Genomic DNA, 20,090 nt, shown 5'->3' on the forward strand with positions numbered 1-20,090 from the left:
CCCCTTCAATTTCCTAAACCCTAAAAATTTCAATTAAATCCCCCTTCTTTAATTTTTAATTGAACACCCACCCCTCTTTAAAAAGGTTACTCCAATTCTAAACCCCCCTTTAATTTTCAATTCAAACCCTTCTAATCCAACCCTATTTTCTATTAAATCCTTCCTCACTATCAAAATTTCAATTCAACAACCCTTCTTTAACTTTGAATTCACCCCTCCCATTAATTTATTATTCACCCCTCTTTAATTTTTAATTCAACACCCCATCCTTAAAAATTCTAATCCAATCCAAAATCCCCTTTAATTTTCAATTCAACCATTCTAATCCCCTCCTAAAACATAATTCAAAATCCTATTCCTAAAACAAAAACTAATTCAAAAACCAAATTTCTAAATCAAAACATAATTTCTGATCTAAATAAAAATAAATTACATCAAACTAATATAAAATAACCATACTTACCAATATGTGATGGTGAGCGGCAAGAGGCGGCGACGAAATGGTGGCGAGCAGCGAGCACCGACAGTGAGATGAGGTCTCCTCTTCTTCTTCTTGGTCTCCCTCGCTCTCGTTTTTCTTTCTCTTTTCTCTTTCGATTCTGTAAAATAGAAGGATTTAATAAAGGGGAACTCCCAACGCCGACCGAAAACGCCGAGATAGCCACGCTAATTCTGACGCCATTAGTGATGCGTTGGCATTAGGTACCCTTTTTCCTAATGTTTCTGACGTTGCGTCGGAGGAAGACCAAACGGTACAATTAATGATTTGCCCCTCATCCAACATAACACTGTGGACGTTGAAAAAACCCTAATATTCCTAATGCATCATTTACGGCGTTGGAAAAACATATCTTTTTTACCGATGTTTCTGATGTCGTCGGAGGATATTTAACGGTATAATTATTTATTCCGAGCAGTCCTGATGGGGTTCATATGCGCCTGGGAAGAGGACCTCCCCCAACGTCGATACTGGTGCGTCGGTAGAAACCACCTTCTATCGACTATTCGATTTTCCGATAGTTTTTTGTGCGTCGGAAAAATCCCAATTTTTTGTAGTGTTGCTTCGTGTATATGAAGATCAATTCATAGAGTTAGCCACAAAGATATAACATCTATGTGTGGAGAGGTCAATCCATTGGTATACTGTAAAGCTAGAGAAGGTCAACCCTATAAAAGTAAAATTTGCCCCAAAATGCCATACTTATGCACATGAGATATTAATTAGTGAATGACTATTACGAAACTTATATCTATATAATTTGAGAGAGCTCCTAACATTTGAGGTATGCTGAAATAGTGTATGTTGCACTTTATACTCTCTAACAGCTCTCTAGTTAACAGCTCTCCAATTTCATTTTTAGTTTTATGCATATGTTTCTTTCCAAATTATCTATTATGATTTTTATCTATCTTAAAATTTGAAGAAAAAAAAACATTTATGTTTAGTTTTTTTAGATCGGTGTAACTTTTAAAATAATTGTGGTTAAAAGTGTGCTTTAATTAGAAAAATCCATTATCACAAGAAGCAAATTAATATTTGATAAATTTCAGTGTTAGATACTATTAAAAAATGTACATTTTGTAATTTATCAAATGGCCAGTGGTTTAAAAAATATTATGTTTTGTTCACTCTACATTTCATTGTTAGGTATCAAGGAAAATAGCTTTAATTTTCTTAATATGAGATGATTAAATATAAAATAGTTACATTCCACTTATGGAAATTTATGAGATGAATTTTGGTTATGGAGAAATATATTGTATATCTTACAAATCTTAAATTTGAAGATTAAAATTTATAGCAACCAAAAGTTGGACCCAGAAAATGACATTTGATTCTATCAAAATCTGAAAAGAATGTGATTTTATCATAATCTAAAGGTTAGGATAAGTAATTTTGAAGACGGTGTGAGATGAATGTGTGCTTCAAAAGTGATTTTTAATATATTCACTTACCTTTTTTTTCTATCAATTACAAAAAAAAAAAATAATAATAACGTTTTAAGTATAGTTTGTTATTTTTTTTAGAAAAATAACAAACTATTTACACTAAAAAACAAAATTTATATTATACATTAAATGTAAATATTTTATCAAACGTATTATTTTTTACAATTTTTCTCTAATAGTTTTTATTAACGGTTCCAAAGCCAACTCCAAATTTACCCCTCAATTTCGAGATAAAATTCTAAAAAGAAAATATAGAAAAGAAAAAAAGAAAAAGAATGAAGTAAACTTGATTTTTAAGAATCAAATAACTATATATGATCGAAGGATAGTAATAGCACTATAAAATGGTATGATTATTGGCAGGAACTTAATTAATTTTGTCCATTATATTTTTGCTTTTTTTGGTTGTGAAAAAGTTGATTAGAAATTTCGACTCATAAATTTTGCTTTTATTTTCTTTGTTAAAAGGATTCTTTCCTCTTTTGTATTTTCTTCTACTTTTCTTCCTCTCTCTCTAGCTGTTTTTAAAATGTTGGTTAGTTTCAAAATCTTTTAATTTCGTTTATACACATGTAACAATACGAAAAACTTCATAAATCTGACTATTGATTTTAATATTACAAATTTGCTCTTCTTTTTTTCTTTTTTTTTTTGTCTCCGTGTGATGTGACTTTTTTTTTCTTTGCATAATTTTTTTTGAAGCGACTATTTGTTTCAAGATCTAGTTAAAGACTGTGTACTAAATATATATTTTTTATTTTTTATTCTTTTCAAACTATTATTTGGTTGTTTAAAATCGTGTATCAAATATAAAATATGGTGATTGTTGGGATATTGAATAGTCAAATCTAAATTATTATACAAAAAAATATTCAAATCTAATAACAAAGAATCCTACAAAAATTGTTTAGATTTCGGTAGTCAAATTACCAAAAAAATATTGAAAAAAATCGTTTAGATCTTGCCCTCCAAATTTAATTGATCATATACCAAAACAAATTTTAAAAAATAGTTTAGATTTGACTCCCCACCAAATTTGAACGTCTAAACAATCAAAATAAACAATCTGTCTAATAAATATAAACAATTGTCTACCAAAAAATCATTAAATGTAAATGTACCAAAAATAGTCAAATTTAAACGTAGAAAAGAAACTTTAAAAAAAGATTGGATAGTCAAATCTAAACGACCAAATCTAAATGATCGGAAATAATAGCTCAATCTAAATAACCGTTTACCAAATATATATATTATGTGTGTTGGATGTCAATTAATTCATTGCAGGAGTATTTTTATTATTTCATATTATGAGGATTTTTTTTTCTTTTTTAAAATCGTTCTGATATAAATATTGTTGTGTTTTGTTCTATTTTTAAAAAACTCCTATTTTTTAAACGGAAAGGGACAATTATTAAGTCCTTTTATACATTTCTTTCTTTTATATAATTATTATGAAATTTTACCAAAATTAGAGGGAGATTAAAAGTTTCAAAATTATTTATATATATGTTCCAAATCAAGATAAAAGCGCAAACTAACGCTAAAATAGTTAATGTAATTTCATGAGTAGTAGAATATTAATTTTATCGCAAAAAGTATTGAATTAATGTGGTTGAAAAAATCGAACTTTAAAGTTGATAGTATAATCACTCATGTTAGTCGAAAATAATTTTAACGTTTCTTTTAGACAATGCGCATCATTTGAAAACGTTGGAGTTTAACTCTATTAGCCGTTTTTGTATTTATTACAACGGATAAGTACATATAAAATATGATCATAAACTGATTAATAGTATTTTATATTCTACCTAAATACGTAATGGGTAACGTCATAACTTATGATTTATAGAAATATTACCTCGAACATATTTTGAACAATAGTATAAATTTAGATCCATTTTATGAATATGTGTGCTACCACAAGCATAACATAAAATTTATTAGTTAATATATAATTGTGGCCAGGTGATCTTGCTTAGGTTTCAAAAACCATCTATATATGAGTGTGTTATAATAATGTGTGTTTGCAAGCTTTGCTAAAACGGTTCTTTTGCATTTTGACCGTTTTCTTTTGTATAAATGAGATAGGAAGATTTGAATCTAGAATTCTTGGTCCTCAATATATATTGCTATCAGTTGAACTAAACTTTTGTTGGTCTTTTGCTCATTGTTCATTGTAACTTTATTTTTATTGAATTGTTAACTATGTGTGTTTGGTTTAATTTTGAAAAAAAAATCATTTTAGAAAGAAAAAAAAAATTGAAAATGTTCGGTACCCAATTCAAAATAGCTTTTGAAATATTTTAAATTATTTTTATAAAAAGGAGTTTAAATAACAAAAGCCCTTATTTTTTTCTCTTACCACTTCAAACAAATTACAAATTTTAAATCTATGTTGTCAAATTGTAAACTAAATAACAAATCTTTTAGATCACTGATTGGACCAAAAGCTTAAACTTGTGGGTGAATGTAGATTTAATATAACATCTGACATTCAGTCGAAATATGTGAAAGCCACAAGAATATTAAATTATAGAGAAGTAAATATAGACTTGAACACATGATCTCCCTAAGTCACCTAATACCATCTTGAATCACAGATTGACCCAAAATCTTGAGTTGATGAGCGAATATTGAAAACACAGTTTTAACCTGGAGGATTATGTTTGCACCAAAGCTATATTGTCAAAGTAAATAGCATAAGCAATAACAGTAAAAAAAAAAAGACAGAACACAACCATAAGTTGATAAACATAGTTCGGTGTAATCACACCTATATCTGGAGGACCTTAAGCTCGTTTGAAAGTATCATTTACTAAGATTCAAGAGATTCACAAGTACATAACTTATCAAGAATTAACTATCTTGAATAACAATTTTTACAAGAAAAACATCTAGGCTTCACTTAAACCACTTGATTTATGAACAAGGGAGGATTTGATCTAAGCTCCCCCTCCATCATATACTTTATGCTTCATCCATCTTAGTGTCTAGGCTTCCCCCTGGGAGAGACTCCTTAGAATAACCTTCAACATTATTAGGCTCACCTTATAACTTGCACAAATCTTCTCAACGAAGTGAATCACAATGCTTGTTAACAAGGTGTTTAACACTACATAAGATATGCATGTTTAAATAAAATACATAAACAAATTGATATAAGAACCTTTCATTAGTAAAAGATACACCGTATTATTCAATATATACTATAATTACGTAAAATATATGAAAATTAATACAAAATGAAATAAATAATAGACGGAGAGAAATTAGAAAGTGAGAGAGAAATCATAAGGGGGGAATTTTTTAACAAAATTATAAAAAGAAAACTAATTAAGGAACAATTTTTATTATTAATATTAATATAATAGAATTTAATCACTTATCATATTTACCTCACATATCTAATAAATGCAAATCTTAAATATGGTCTACTTTCCTTTTTCCTTTTTCTATTTTTAATATATTATTAATAATAAATATGGATAATTCGATCATTTTGGTTATATATTGATATAAAATATTAGTTAACTTAGAACATTTCTGAAAATGAAAAAGTAAAAAATTTAGGTCAACCTTATAACATGGTATACAGTTTTTTATATTAGTTAAAAACTGATATATATCAGAGAACCCAGAAATTTTTGGTGAATCTTAAGTGTTTGACATGATTTCCATCCTAATGCTCAAATTTTTTAATAAACTCAACCAAAAGTAGTACTAAATATAATTGTAATATAATATGTTCTTAAATCACCACCGATTCAACTCAAAATATTAGGTTGAGGGAGGATGATAAATTTTATATAATAATATCAAACATATCTAACAAAATCCTTACAAAAGTTTGTCAACTTTCCCATTTTTCTTACATTGTTTCTTATTTTATTGGTCTCTCAATATTAATTACTGAAACCACTAATCCCACAAAATTCATTAAAGTAAAATGGAAGATTGAAAATATATGAGAATTAATTGGAGGAAAGTCTTGAGGATTGATTATGGAGATTCAAATGTGATGATTTTGGTTTCCTTTTCTTCTTTCTTTTTCTTTTTTCTTTCTTTCTTGTTTTTTTCTTTTCTTTTGGCGAGAATGAAGTTTGATTCTTCGTGTGTATTGAAAATAAAGAGAAGAAAAAAAGGAAAAAAAATGAGTGAGAAAGAGAGAGAATGTTTGACGACGAATGGTACGATGTTAACAACAATTGATCGTCGCAAGGACGTCAATGAGCTTTGTCAAAGATTTCGTTGAAAGAGGAAGAAGAAAGGAGAAAAATATATTTCGTTATATTTATAAAAAAAGAAAAAGCGACATTTTTAAAATTAGCAAAATATCAAAATTATTTTATAAGATATAGCAAAATTCATCCACTCTTTAGGGCGCTTTTAAATTTTTTGCTATGTTCTTTGTAAATAGTTTCATTTTTTTTTGCTATTCATAACAATTCTCCTAAATGCCACGCAACTTATAAAAGGATGGCGGTCAATTAGTACTTTTTTACACATAATTCATATGTCTGTGAGCAGTTGCGAATCTAGAAAACTTATTGACAGGGGACTTCAAGTAAAACTTAATTCTAATTGCAATGCGTACAAATATTAAACATTAATTGGTTTTGTTTATACAAATTATATAAAGACAATAAAATTGAGGAACCCCTGTACTTATAATAAATGTTTGTGAGTTATTAAAAGAAATATTATTTTAAATAGTAAAACGGCTAATTATTAATAGACATTTATCAATTTTTATCAAGTAGAATCTATAAATAATATTTTGTTATATTTATAACTATCTTAGTTTATTTTAATATATTTAAAGAAAGTCCTCAATTATTAAAATTTGAAAGAAAAGAAAACATTGTTAGTGTAATAATTGGTGTGACCAAATGTTTATACTTTTATAAGATTTATATGGTTCTTTTTCCTAGGAAATTTTTGGAAAGAATCTTGGATAACCCTAAACCCTAAAATTTTTATACTGTCAGCAATACTTTTGAGATTTTAGATCATCTCATATTTTGTCACAAAAAAAAAAAAAAAAGTTCACTTCGATAGTTTGGTTTACTATTTATTTAAAACATAATAATATCTGAAAGCAATAAACCTTATATATCATAAATATAAATATATAAGTTAACTTATCAATTTAAAAATATATAACTCAATTAGTTTAGACATTATCGTCGATTTGAAATATTATTATCTCTTTTTATGTTTTGTTGAACTAAAAGAAAATTACATTTTTATTACTATAAGATGTACCATTTCATTAATATTATATATGATCTTCTATTGTGATGATATTGGTTATGGTTGTGTTTGGAATACTGTTTTAAAACCACATATTTGTAGTGCACATACCCATACAAAAGTTTGAAAGCACATTATATCCAAATTTTATATCATCCCCTATTATTTTTCCTTAGGGAAAATAAAAAGTTTGAGCATTATTTATGGGACAAAAGAAAAATCCTCCATGTCATTGTTCTCATCATAATTGAAAAAATCCAAAAAATCAGTCAAATCCAATCAAAAAGTAGATATACAAAATTCAACAATGGGCATTACAGAAGTATAGGTTTTATTTAAATGTATGCCATTCCTATTTTCTTAACTAAAAGCTCATTTTATTTTTACCATCAATCACATCCAATCATAAACCCTAAAAACGATAATTAATCATGAATTTGCTTTTAGCAGGTTATTAAAACGAAAAGAAAAATATAATAATAACTTTTTTAAAAAAACGATTGTTTGAACGGCTCATCCTAATGAAAAAAATTTCTTTTACGAATATTTTCAAAAGCAAATGAATACTAAGAAGAAGAAGAAAAAGGGAAATAATGAAAAAGAGAGGGACACCCTTCAAAAGAAGGCCCAGGGAAGTATATTGATTGATTCAAACAAAAGTGGCTTTAATCCTTCATGCAATCAGCCAAAGCTACAACCACTTTTAATCCAAAGTATATATAATTGAATACGAACCCCATATGTTCAATAAAGAAACACATCCTATTCTTTGATTTAAAATTTTGCCTTACTTTAATCTAGATTTTGACACCCCCTTCAAAATCATCCTTTAATCTTTTCTAATTAAATCAAATATAGAAACTTTTGTTTCTAGCCTCAAATTGTGGGATTTAGTGTATAATTAATTTAAAACCCATGTATGATGATTATGTATGAGAGAGAAGAAAAAAAATTGTATTAATTAATGAAATATATGATTATTACTTCAACTATTTGGTCCCAAATGCTATCCATCTCACTAATCACAAGACTAAGCTTGACCACTTTGAGAAGTAAATCCAATTCTAATACGACACTTAGTACTATATTATCATTACCAATACTATATTATATGAATGAAAAAGAAAATGTGTTTGCTGTCCCATGTTTTCTAACAAAACTTGCAGCAAGATTAATATATAATTTTGCAATAGATATAGTGTTTCCAAGTCAGGAAATATCATTAAAATAAATTGTTGGGAAAGAGAGATTAAAATTGTGAACTTTTGAAAGACAGAAATTTGTGTTTGTTGTCAAAATTTGGAGATATAAGCGAAGTTGTAATCAAATACAAAGTCCTTTTTTTTATTGTTTTTTTTTTGCTTTTTATGTTTGTTGGAGTACACAAGGAAGGAAGGGAAAATGAGTCTTTATATAATTTGGGTTTCATTGCAAGCTGATGAAGATAATTAGTGGAGAACACTTGGTTCATTTTTGTATCAATCTCTACTGAAATCATCTTTCTCACAAAGGTATACTTTTGCAAGAAATAAATCCAAATCAAAATACTTAATTACATGGCGATACGTTTATACAAAACTTTCCCATTCTTTTTCGTAACCTTTCATCTCAGTGCTAGAAAGCTTATGGTTTGATGTTTTATTTACACTTCGATAGGTTCTTTTCACTTTTTCTTCATGGTCCTACTTTACTATAAGGTCACGTTGGAGTACTTATAACCTTACAAAGTCATCCTTACTAATTAACAATATGTGATTCTCTCTTTTTTGATAGGATCGTAATTATTGGATTGGGCTGTACGTGTTATAGTAGTGGACGTTTAAATTTCATGTTCTACTTCCCAATTTTCAAGATTTTTTTTTTTCATTTTGGTCCTTTAATTTTGAACATTTGAAAAGTAGAGGGATCAAGAGATACACTCCGACATCTCAACTAGATTGACACATTCTTAGCACCTTCGTCACATTCTCATTCCAAAAGTTGATAGAAACACATGTACAAGGAGGAAGAACCCAAAACTAGAATACAAAAGAAGAGACTAAATAAAAGTCTTCTAATTTAACAATTCGGTAGATGTTTATAATCTTATAGTTTTCAAAAGGTAATTATTTAGCGGTTTTTGTAGTTACGTATGTGTCGTACAATGTCCACTAATCACACCTGCTCACCCTTGACTTACCTTTGTCAATAACTAGTCTTTATGAATGACATATCCTTTCTATTGGTTTTGTGTTTTCTATTATATCTTTAAGTTAAAACTCACTTTCATCTCAACTTTTTAGAATTTATTCTCTTTTAACTAACAGCCTTTGATTCTTACTATACGTTTTACCACCTGATACACGCTCACCTAATGTTCTTAATATGAACACACACATACATACTTCGTTATCCATTTATCTAAAACAAAATTAAAAGTTAAAAAAGTGACATTAAGACACGAAAAAGCTTTATGTTTACAAAAGGTATGGGGTGATTTGAATAATTAGGGTTCTGAGGTCATTGTTATATTTTGTCATATTCCTTGCACTCAGGTTACAAGTGTTCAAAAGTAGTCAAAAAAATGGTTAAAAAACTCAATAATAATATATAATAAATTACTGCTTTGGTAATATATAATAAATTATTGTTATTATTAAAGTTGATGGTAAGTTAATTATTACATACAAATGAGTGATTGTTTTTAATAGGCCAAAAATAATGGTGGTGGAAATGAGTGGCCACCTCAAAGCCAAGACTTGAAGTAGTTATAAGTTCTGAGGTCATTGTTAACCACAAAAATTAAAATTGTAACCACTAATGGAAGGATTAAGACTCTGAATTTTGATTGATTCACATTTGGAAACTAAAAATAATTATTCCCCCACTTCACAAATTATTAAAAATAAATTAATAGATATAAAACACTTAAAAGACTAAAATAGAACAATCACCCATGTAAGTTTTTTTATAAGCCTTTCTTGTTATCTAATGACATTGAAATAAAAAAAAAAAACACAAACAAACAAACTTGTTATCTTGATTAGTATTTTTATTAGTTTTTGTCTGACTTTACTTAAAAGTAATCAAATAATTTTTCTTTAAAAAATACATATATATAAAGATGAAATATTTAATAATGTTTTTTTTTTTTTTGGTAAAATAGAAAGTGAAATCTTTTTCCTTTAAATCATACATCACAAAAATGAGATGTAGATGACACTGGTAGTCATATCATTCTTACCATCTTTTTCCTTTTGGGGAAATGTAGTATCACTCTCACTTGAACACCTTTAACTACAAAATTGCCATATATACAAATTACCATCCAACTTTAATATAGTAATGTAAGTTCAATAACAATATATAGTCAACAAAAGCATGATGATACATTTCATCAAAATCCACATTCAAACAATTTCAAAACCCTTCAACTTTCAACTAATAAATGAGAATAAGAAGAGTTTCCTTCCATAGAGAAATGGCATTAAAGTATAATTGAAAGTGTAGAATCAAGATTTGGGATCAAATTATACATAATCTGACCACTTGGGAAGAAAACAAAAAACAAAGACTACTTCCATTGGTGAGTGAGTGGAAAACTGTGCAGATTAGTCTTTCTGCAATTATTGAACGAAGTATATATCCAATCTTCTATTAATCCAACCACAAAAAAAGCTATTATCATTGACATATCAACGTCAAAAAAAGGAAAATCTCAATTAAAAATGGTCTTAGTGGATGATGCTCGCATCACACTGCATGCAAAAATCAAGGGATAGGGTAATCAGACCACTAAAACTTCAGCTTTAAGGTTTGTTAATCCTCGTGATTTTTTTTTTTTTTTTTTTGTGTGTGTGTGTGGGGAAGGGAGAAGAGGAGCTTACCATTGCTGGAATGTTCAGGATTATTCAGGAGAAATTCCAAGTTAAAGAACTTAGAATGTGTTCAGAAGCTGCTATTGATAGGTTCAGGCTGCAATGCTTTCTTCACCAGCTCAGTTTGTTCCTTTACGTGAACAGTATAGAATCCAGTGGCAGTGGAGGCTGACGGAGCACGACCGACGTATTTAATGTCTTCGAATGTGCCTCTTCCAAGAGCCCTCATGGCAGTGGCAAGACGGGGAGAAATGTAGGTAAATGCGCCCATGTTCATTGGTTCCTCCTGACACCAGACGACCTCGGCATCTTGAAAAGCAAAAAAATTCAAGTTAATGTAATCTTAGATGCTCACCATAAAGAAAAAGGAGAACATGAGGAGAAAAGATTAAGGGAAATTTGCTTATAAGAAGTTTTGGCAGAACCGTAGAAGCCTAGAACGATGTGATATGCTTCTACAACGATGTGATACCAGGTTAAATAATTGAATGATTGAATACCATGTTGAATAGTCAAATAATTGAATAATTGAATTACAACTACGAATTATTGGATAACTGAATTACATACTTGGATATCGCTTCAGCTCCCGCTGGATGAGGTCATAAGGAAAGGGGCAAAGTTGTTCAACCCTACATATTGCGACGTCTTTTCCATCCGATTTAGTTCGCTCGTCATCAAGCTCATAGTAAATCTGTAAACAACGCAAGCATACATTTCAACAATTACTAAATTCTTAAAAGTGAAACACAAACCCAGTTTCTGGGGGATGAATAGAAAGATTGCATAGACCAGTCAATAATGAATATGAAATATGATGGGTCAATTCGTACTAGGCTACTAGCATAGTTGCAAGAGAATATCATAACTCTTATCTAAGATATTTCTGTTAGGAAGAAAGATTAATCCACCCTTTATACATTTAGAAAAAATTAAGTAGCAGTAAGAGAAGATAAGATGGTGGATGCTAACCTTTCCAGAGCAAAGAACTAGACGTCTAATACCCTCTTCATGATCAGAGTGATTGTTTTGGTCCTTTATGAGGCGCTTAAATCTGGTTCCTTGCTTGTCAAAGCCTGGATGACCTTGAACATCATCAAACTCGGACAAATTAGACTTGCAATCTTTGTGTCGAAGAAGATTCTTAGGGGCCATCACAACTAGGGGCTTACGGAACTCCCTGTGAATCTGCAGATAAAATATATACAAAAGAAAATTAGGATATTAATGAAGTTATAATTGATTGGAAAGCAGTTTCAAAAGCTTTGAAGGTTTGAGAATTGCCAATCTTACGGCAGAGCCAAACTCACCTTGGTAACAAACAAGGGCTTCTTGAGTTTCTCCAATTATCGTTCTCTTTGGTTCTTTTATAATTATAACAAGTGTAGATTTTGCCATAATGGTTGAAACTCCAAGCTTTCTCTCAAATATGATTCACATTGTAGTCCTGGGAAACCTATCTCTTAAGGTCACATATTTTTCTTTTCTCCCCATTTAAAACTTTTAGTTAGACGATACCATCTTCATTTCCGCTAGGGTTCTTGACCTGGTCTTTCTGTAAGTCACTAGTTTCAAACTCACTTAATGTGGGGTCTCCTCACCCTGGCCAAGGGTGATACCTTTTTTCCTTATATATATCCGTTTCACTATTTCTTTTATTTGGTAGGAGCAACCCTTGTACTTTTTAAAATAGTGTTCTCCTTTTGAGTTTCTTTTGTATAAATATACAGCGTACAGAACACCATGATAGGTATGGCAGTGCAGAAATATTAGGAGTGTATTAGTAATTGGCTGAATAATTTGTTAGGGAAGTTGGTCATAAATACAGTGAGTTGGGCATGGTGAAGATGAGCAATATTTTGGACATATGAAGGCTTAAGAGTATCTCAAGATTGGGAGGGTCCAAATATCTCGTATACTAGGTTTATTTTGTATTTTCATAATTGTTTATCTTTCAATATATTTGACTTTCTATCACACCGCTTCTTGGTAATGTATTAACTTTTAACTACTTTATTAAAGCTCTTCGTTAGTTTTTGTGGGTGTAGTTACCTCTTCTTTAGTTTCTTGTGGCCAGATTTCCCTCTCCTTTTAGTTTTATTCGACAATCATCCTATCAGTCCTTTTATAGTTTCCAACACTTTGCAACATATATCAAATCACAGCATTGATTCGAGAAAAGGATCACAACTCGGGGGATGGGGGTAAGAAACATCCCAAGCCCAGAAATAGATAAAATAAAAAATAATAACACACCCTGACTGGAGGCTGTGTACGTTACGACTTCAAGTGAATCACCAAAAACTGTGTATGAATTATGAACAAAAATCCTGTTATCTCTCTCAATTTGAAAAGCACAACAGAAAGTTTTGACAAAGGACTCAAGCTTCTCCATGCAACGCCAACCAAATAGGCTTCAAAGAGAAGTGGTCACTTTTACGATTGATTTGAAGAAAGCTTACAACAATATGGGTTGAGACTTTCTTGATAAGATCTTGTGGAAGAAAGTTTAGAACTTGGGTCAGGAGCTGTCTTCAGCTTGTGAATTTCTCCATTTTGCTAAATGGAAGGCCTAGGTAGAGGTTCTGGTCAAAGATATTAATCTTAAGATTTTACATCGCTTTTGCTACCTGTACATTAATGAGGAAGTTTCTAATATGTCTTTTTAGTTCAAGGATACCTCGTCCTCCTCTTATTCTTCCATCTGGAAACATTCTATTTTGTGCTAAAATAATAATAAGGAAAATGATTGTAAATGGCTGAACTCCTAAAAATATTTACAAAATATCATATTCTATCAACGAGTCTATTAATGTCTATTAAATGCACTGATAAACAAGGATAGAATCTAAAAGTTTGATATATTTTGTAAATATTTTGGTTCATTATGCTATATTTCAAAATGCCCCTAATAATAATCATAATAAATAAATAGATAACAATAACAACAAAAGCAACTAATATCATCAACCAAAAACTAGCACTAACCTGTCTCCGAAGAACATGGAAATAGTTGGCGGGAGTGGTAACATTCACAACTTGCCAGTTGCATTCCTGAATTTGCTTTCTAAGGGTAGAATCCATCTCCGGAATAACAAAAGGGTTATCATCACTCATCTGCCATAGATTATGAAATTTTGTATTATTCAAGAGCCCCAGTGAATTGTACTACATTAGAACCTGGACAAACATTCTCAGCTAAGATTCCAACGTAATCCATAATTTCCAAATTCCAATAGTATTGGCCACTGTAATTAAACATAGTTGATCAAAACCCTAGCAAAAGCCTAGAAAGGAGAAATTCGTACAAATTCTGATCAACAGCAACCAAATTAAATTAGGCAACCCAGTGTCATGTCACTCAAACCATTTATGATAGTCATAGAACTTTTTGAAATCGAAACAGGAATATAAGCTCATTTATTAGAAAATAAATTAAATTAACTTTTTAAAAAAGAACACTCAAAAATAAATGCAGTGTATAGTGCGCAAGAATTAAGAAACATTTCTCTAAACTATCTTACAAGAGCTCTAATTTAAAATTTCCCGTTGTCTTATGGCACTTTATAATACAATTTTTCTTAAATAAATTTACTGCTGTCCACTTGAAAGAAATCCTTTCATTTCCTAAGCATCTCACCCTTATGCCTGAGAACGCACTGCAATTGTGCTTTAGAAAAATATTGCAGAGCATATAACTAGATAGAAATAAAATGTTTCAAAATTTCTCTAAACTAGCTTCTTCTATGAGAACCTTACATCTCACATGTGTCCATCACCAAACCAATCAAGTAGGGACAAACAACCTAACAGTAAAAAGAAAACACTGGGCCAAGCACAAAAAGAAAAGATGCTGAAAACAGAAGAAACTATTTTTCAATTAATTTCTTTTCTGAAAAAAAATAAAGGAAGAAGACAAAGTAGAGCGTTGTTGGATACCTGAAGGAAACGTTCCAACCTTGCACTCGAATGTTCAGGGCCCTGGCCATCATAGCCATGAGGAAGCAGCACAACAAGCCCTGTCTGCCGCAGCCACTTCGCTTCACCACTGCTCAAGAATTGATCAAATATAACTTGAGCACCATTTGAAAAATCACCAAACTGGGCTTCCCAGATTACCAATGAATTAGGATTTTCCATTGAATAACCCAACTCAAATCCAAGAACTCCAAACTCTGAAAGAGAACTGTTGGACAAGAAAAAGAGAACGTGTAAGTGTAACTCTGCAAAAAGGTAAACTGTACAACTCACAGTAGATTTCATAATGAGATTCTCTAAATTACAAAGCTCACAGATGACTGAAAAGGTAAGACACTAATAAATTAAAGACACCAGCGCATTGGTGGAGTAACAGAGCCATCTGGATCAAACCCAAACTAATATGCTTCCATTGTTCTTCATGCAAAACATGAAGATGCAGATTTACTCATCTCATTGGCTAACAACACTAACATAAAGAGGTGCCCTAATGACTATTCAATATGAACTACCTAAAGGAAAATTGTACATGGAAATTGAATTATGAGACGAGATCATAGAGCATATTGCGAGTAAGAAGTGGAATTAATACAATGAATTCAAAAGCATCAAACCTCTCTTGTCTGAATATATAGGCAAAAGGACTTGTAATCAACTTTACCTGTTGCTTACAGTGAACAACTCCTCATTCTGATTCATGATAACATGGTCCAGAGGACAGTAGATCGCTCCTGTTTCTTGATCATGCACAACAGAATGTCGATGACTAAAGGTACCTCTCTCAACATCTTGGCCGCTCAATCTGACGTGGTTTCCTTCCACAAGCAAAGTGGCAAAAGCAAGGGCTTCACCAAGTGCCCAGTCAATGCCCTCTCCTGTTTCAATCATTTGTGCTCTTTGTTCGTAAACTTTTTTTACTGCTCTGTGAGGCTTGAAATTTTCTGGAAATACAGTAATAGCTTTTCCAACATTCTTTAGTATCTCTGGTTTAACTCTGCAAAATTGATCAGAGTATAAATTTCAGTGCTAAAGTATAACATATGAAGTAAGAGAATCCAATAATTAAATTTACCATACCCAGTGTTCCGAACTCTTGAGATCTGTTCAGGAGACTTGAAACCAGACCAATATGCCGAAAGCCAGTCTCTTCTCTTTGGAACATAATCTTTGCTCGCCAAAAATTCTTCGTTAAGGATTTTATTAACCTTATCACGTATTTTATTGATATCCTCCTGACTCACCTGCCCAGATTCTAAGAGTTTTTTCTGGTAGATTTCAAGAGATGAAGGATGATTCCTGATGACCTGTTCTCAATCAGCTCAGTAGTCAGTAATAGATCACTAAGAGTATATAAACTAATAACATGAATACAGCACCAAAGTTTTGAGAATTAATGTAACTAACTGAAGCCACAGAAAGAAGAATATTTCCGCAATATTCATATCCAAAAACATTATTAAAACTAGAAGTACATGCGTACCTGATACATCTTAGGTTGTGTGAACGATGGCTCATCAATCTCATTGTGTCCAAACCGACGATAACAAACCAGATCAACAACTACATCTGAATGAAAGGTTTGGCGCCACTCTGCAGCAAGCTCACAAACATGGACAACAGCTTCCATGTCATCACCATTTACATGGAAAATAGGAGCATCCAGAGCTTTGGCAACATCAGTGCAATATTGTGATGATCTTCCAGCCCTAGGATCGGTAGTAAAAGCGACTTGATTATTCACGACAATGTGGATTGTTCCTCCAGTGGTGTAGTTAGGAAGAGCACTAAGATGAAGAGTTTCATACACCACACCTTGTCCTGCAAAGCTACCATCCCCATGAATCAAAATGCCCATATTCTTGATCCTTTCAATGTCATTGGAGTAATATTGCTTTGCTCTAGTTTTCCCAACAACAACTGGATCAACAGCTTCCAAGTGACTTGGATTTGCAACCAAAGAAAGATGAATATGTTTTCCACCTCTAGTCGGTCGATCATAGGAAGTACCCAAGTGATATTTGACATCACCAGTTCCTGTGTAAAGTCCAACTTCATCCACAGGCTTCGTACCACCACTAAACTCACTAAAGATCTGCCTAAGAGGCTTCCGAACAACGTTACCCAAAACATTTAGTCTTCCTCGGTGAGGCATTCCAATAACAATGCTCTCAACTCCAAGGTCAGCAGCCCTATCAAACATCTCCTTCATCCCTGGAATCAAAGTCTCACCACCTTCAAGTCCAAATCTTTTTGCTGTGGTCCACTTAGTGGCTAAGAAGTTCTCAAACTGTGTGCTCCATATAAGGCGATCAAGAATCACCTCTCGGCGCTGCCGATTGTACTGCATTGGTGTTGGGGTCTCAATCTTGTCTCTCAACCAGTTACATTTGTTACGATCTGCAATATGCATATATTCATATCCAACACTCCCACAGTAAGCTTGCTCAAGACGGGTCAAAATTGATCTGAGAGTCTGCACTGGACGATTTTCTGATAAAAATCCAGCCATCCTCCACACACCAAGGAAGAATTCCCTGTCAAGATCAGCATCCGTAAATCCATAAAGGGCAGGATCCAAATCATCCGGGATTTCTCTTTCTTCCAAATTCAATGGATCCAACTTGGCTTTCATGTGACCATTAACCTGGTAAGCCCTAACAAGCAACAACAAACGCATACTCTCTTGAATTGTCTGCCCTGAAATACCAGGAGAGGTTGCGGCCTGACCCACAAAATTCCTAAAGAAATTGTCCCAAGACTCATCGACACTATTGGGGTCATCCTCCCAAGCCCTTTGAAGCTCCTCCAAATACACACTGCTGGTCCCATCGAGGAAGCTATCAGTTAGCTTCGAAAGAGGAACAGGGCGAGGCACCGGCGCAGATTGTGCTTTGGGCTTAAAAAGCGTGGTGTGAAAATATCGATTCTGAGATGAAATGATACGTGATCTGGCAGCATAAGATCCTCCCCCTTGTGCTAAAGTTCTCCTAATGGCAACCTTTGCCAGAGCAGAACCAGCTCTAAACAACCCCATTCTTACAAATCAAAACTACCCAAATCAGACAAGGACAAAAGAGAAAAAAAGAAAAGAAAACTATTCAAAATCAATATATTTATCAGACGACTTTGTACTCAATCACATACATCTGCAGCTTCCACAGTAGAGAACTGTGTAAGGATTCAGATGAAAAGAAAGAAGAAGAAAGAAGAGAAAGGAATGAAAAAGTAGTAGAAATGAAGAATTGAAGAGAGATTGTAAGGTACCGAAATGGAGAAGAAAAATGATTCGAAACCCTGAAATCGGCGTAAAGCGATACAGCCCTGTGTTGGCTTCAGACCGAAACAGCCCAAGCTGAGAATTCTCTTAATATATTTTCTTCCTCGGCGTGGCGTTGAATTGTTATTATTAATATTATCAATTTTCAATATTGGGTGGGAGTGGGAGTGGGTCCCAGGTCCTATTTTCTAGCAATGTAAATTTTGAAGAAAGAGATATTTTCCTTTTCTTTTTTTATTTGTTTTCTCTCTTACACCAAAGTGACTAATTATTACTTAAATAATAAGATTGCAAAATCAAAGACATTGATCTTCTTTTTTATGGAATGTTCTAATTACATTAATACACACCTACCCATACTCCCAAACAAAAATTTAACTATAACTTATAATATACATAATATATATGTGTGGGTATGTATTGGGATTAAAATTCATACCTAACCTTTTCCTCTTCCTGCTCTTCCTCCCTCCCCAACAAAAAAAAAAATATATTGAATATTGAATTTTCTTTTTACTAACTTTTATCTACGTACGCTTTTATGATAGATCGTTATAGCTCAATTTCACTCTTTCTTGTTTTTTTTTTTTTTTTGTGGAAAAAATGGAAAAGGAAAAGGAAACCAATAAAAATATTTAAGTAAAAAAGAAAATGAAACCAATAGCAACAAATGAGAAATAAAAATAAAACCAATAAAAATAATTGAGAAACGAAACGAGAGAAACTATTTTTTTTCTCCTAATAATTCTTTATAAAGTGGAAAACGTGTCTACTTTTTTTTTAGAATAAGAAACAAAAAACGTTACTAAACACCTTCTTTTCTTAAAAAATAAAACATAAATAGATAACAAAGAACGAGAACGTTACTAAACAGACACTGAATATCTCTAAATGTTTATATTTTGAAAATTTGTACTTTTGTACCAAAAAGATTTAAAACTCTGACTCTATGATAAGGAAGACTTGAGATATTAAAAATATGTTGAAACATTATGAGTTCTTCATTTCCTTTTGTTCTCTAAATTATCATTGATTTGATTAATCATTTAAAGGTTAACAACTACGCAGACTAAAGTTTTTTAGATTTGTACATAATGATTGTTTGATTCTTTTTAGTTTTCAAACTTGCTTTGTTTTTTAAAATCACTTATAAAAAGAGTTAACAAAACAAAACATTAAAATGTAAAATTAAATAGTTGACATTTTAACAATGGACTTTTTTAAGAAAGAAAATAAAAAAAAGTTGAGATTTATTTTATTATTTTTTTTTTTTGTTTATTGCCATATAAACTTCTTTGAAAAAATAGGATTGACCATTTCTAAAGAAAATATGGCACTTTATTCTTATATAAGAAAAAGAAAACTAAAATTTACTGTTTCGCCGTCTGTGGGGATCGAACCCACGACCACGTGGTTAAAAGCCACGCGCTCTACCACTGAGCTAAGACGGCTTGCTTGTCTTGAACATCTACCGAATAGAATAAATCTTTAAAACAAATTATTCGATTCAACATAAACACACTCAATTAACTAATATGAATAGATATTTGGACGGTAACCCTCCATTTTCAAATTTGTGACATATATCAAGATTAGACTGCATTAGTTACTCAATTATACAAATTCCATTACTAAATGTGGGTTAAAAACAAAAAATAAGAAAATAAAATCGTTAAATCGGTACTCAAATGTTGGAGAGAATGTTGAGGGACTTTGAGCTTATCTTTCTCAAGGGGTGAAATAGCGTTCTAATCTATAAATTCTCAAAAGATTTG

The 20,090-nt window shown here is 31.4% G+C and overlaps 1 protein-coding gene and 1 non-coding gene across 5 annotated transcripts; both read right to left on the reverse strand.

The window, feature by feature from the left end:
* Window positions 1-10,497: 10,497 nt before the first annotated feature.
* On the reverse strand, window positions 10,498-18,424 carry LOC101222022 (2-oxoglutarate dehydrogenase, mitochondrial). 4 transcript variants are annotated; one of them, XR_969486.2, is made up of 9 exons: window positions 16,519-18,392; window positions 16,116-16,342; window positions 15,700-16,032; window positions 15,000-15,246; window positions 14,049-14,177; window positions 12,033-12,248; window positions 11,631-11,754; window positions 11,070-11,369; window positions 10,498-10,940 (listed from the first exon to the last, which is right to left on the reverse strand). XR_969486.2 is itself a non-coding variant. In XM_031885205.1 (9 exons), the coding sequence occupies exons 2-9, from the start codon at window positions 18,070-18,072 to the stop codon at window positions 11,131-11,133; spliced, it is 3,069 nt and encodes a 1,022-aa protein (XP_031741065.1). In that variant the 5' UTR covers window positions 18,073-18,087; window positions 18,303-18,424; the 3' UTR covers window positions 10,531-11,130. The 4 variants fall into 4 exon arrangements, 3 of the variants coding, with proteins under 3 accessions (XP_031741065.1, XP_031741066.1, XP_011654944.1); XM_031885205.1 differs by having other exon boundaries at window positions 10,531-11,369; window positions 16,519-18,087; window positions 18,303-18,424; XM_031885206.1 differs by having other exon boundaries at window positions 10,531-11,369; window positions 16,519-18,073; window positions 18,303-18,412.
* Window positions 18,425-19,694: 1,270 nt separating this feature from the next.
* TRNAK-UUU lies at window positions 19,695-19,766 on the reverse strand. Its single transcript has one exon. It is a non-coding gene; the product is annotated as a tRNA-Lys (tRNA).
* Between the last annotated feature and the right edge of the window lie 324 nt (window positions 19,767-20,090).

This window comes from Cucumis sativus, chromosome 5, assembly GCF_000004075.3.
Source record: "Cucumis sativus cultivar 9930 chromosome 5, Cucumber_9930_V3, whole genome shotgun sequence".
Taxonomy (NCBI): Eukaryota; Viridiplantae; Streptophyta; class Magnoliopsida; order Cucurbitales; family Cucurbitaceae; genus Cucumis; species Cucumis sativus.

Coding starts and splice junctions, on each gene's coding strand:
- LOC101222022 (XM_031885205.1), bottom strand. CDS start 18,072: ATGGGGTTGTTTAGAGCTGGTTCTGCTCTGGCAAAGGTTGCCATTAGG. Junction 12,249..14,048: donor TCCATGTTCTTCGGAGACAG/GTTAGTGCTAGT, acceptor TTTTATCTGCAG/ATTCACAGGGAGTTCCGTAA. Junction 11,755..12,032: donor TAGTTCTTTGCTCTGGAAAG/GTTAGCATCCAC, acceptor CGTTGTTTACAG/ATTTACTATGAGCTTGATGA.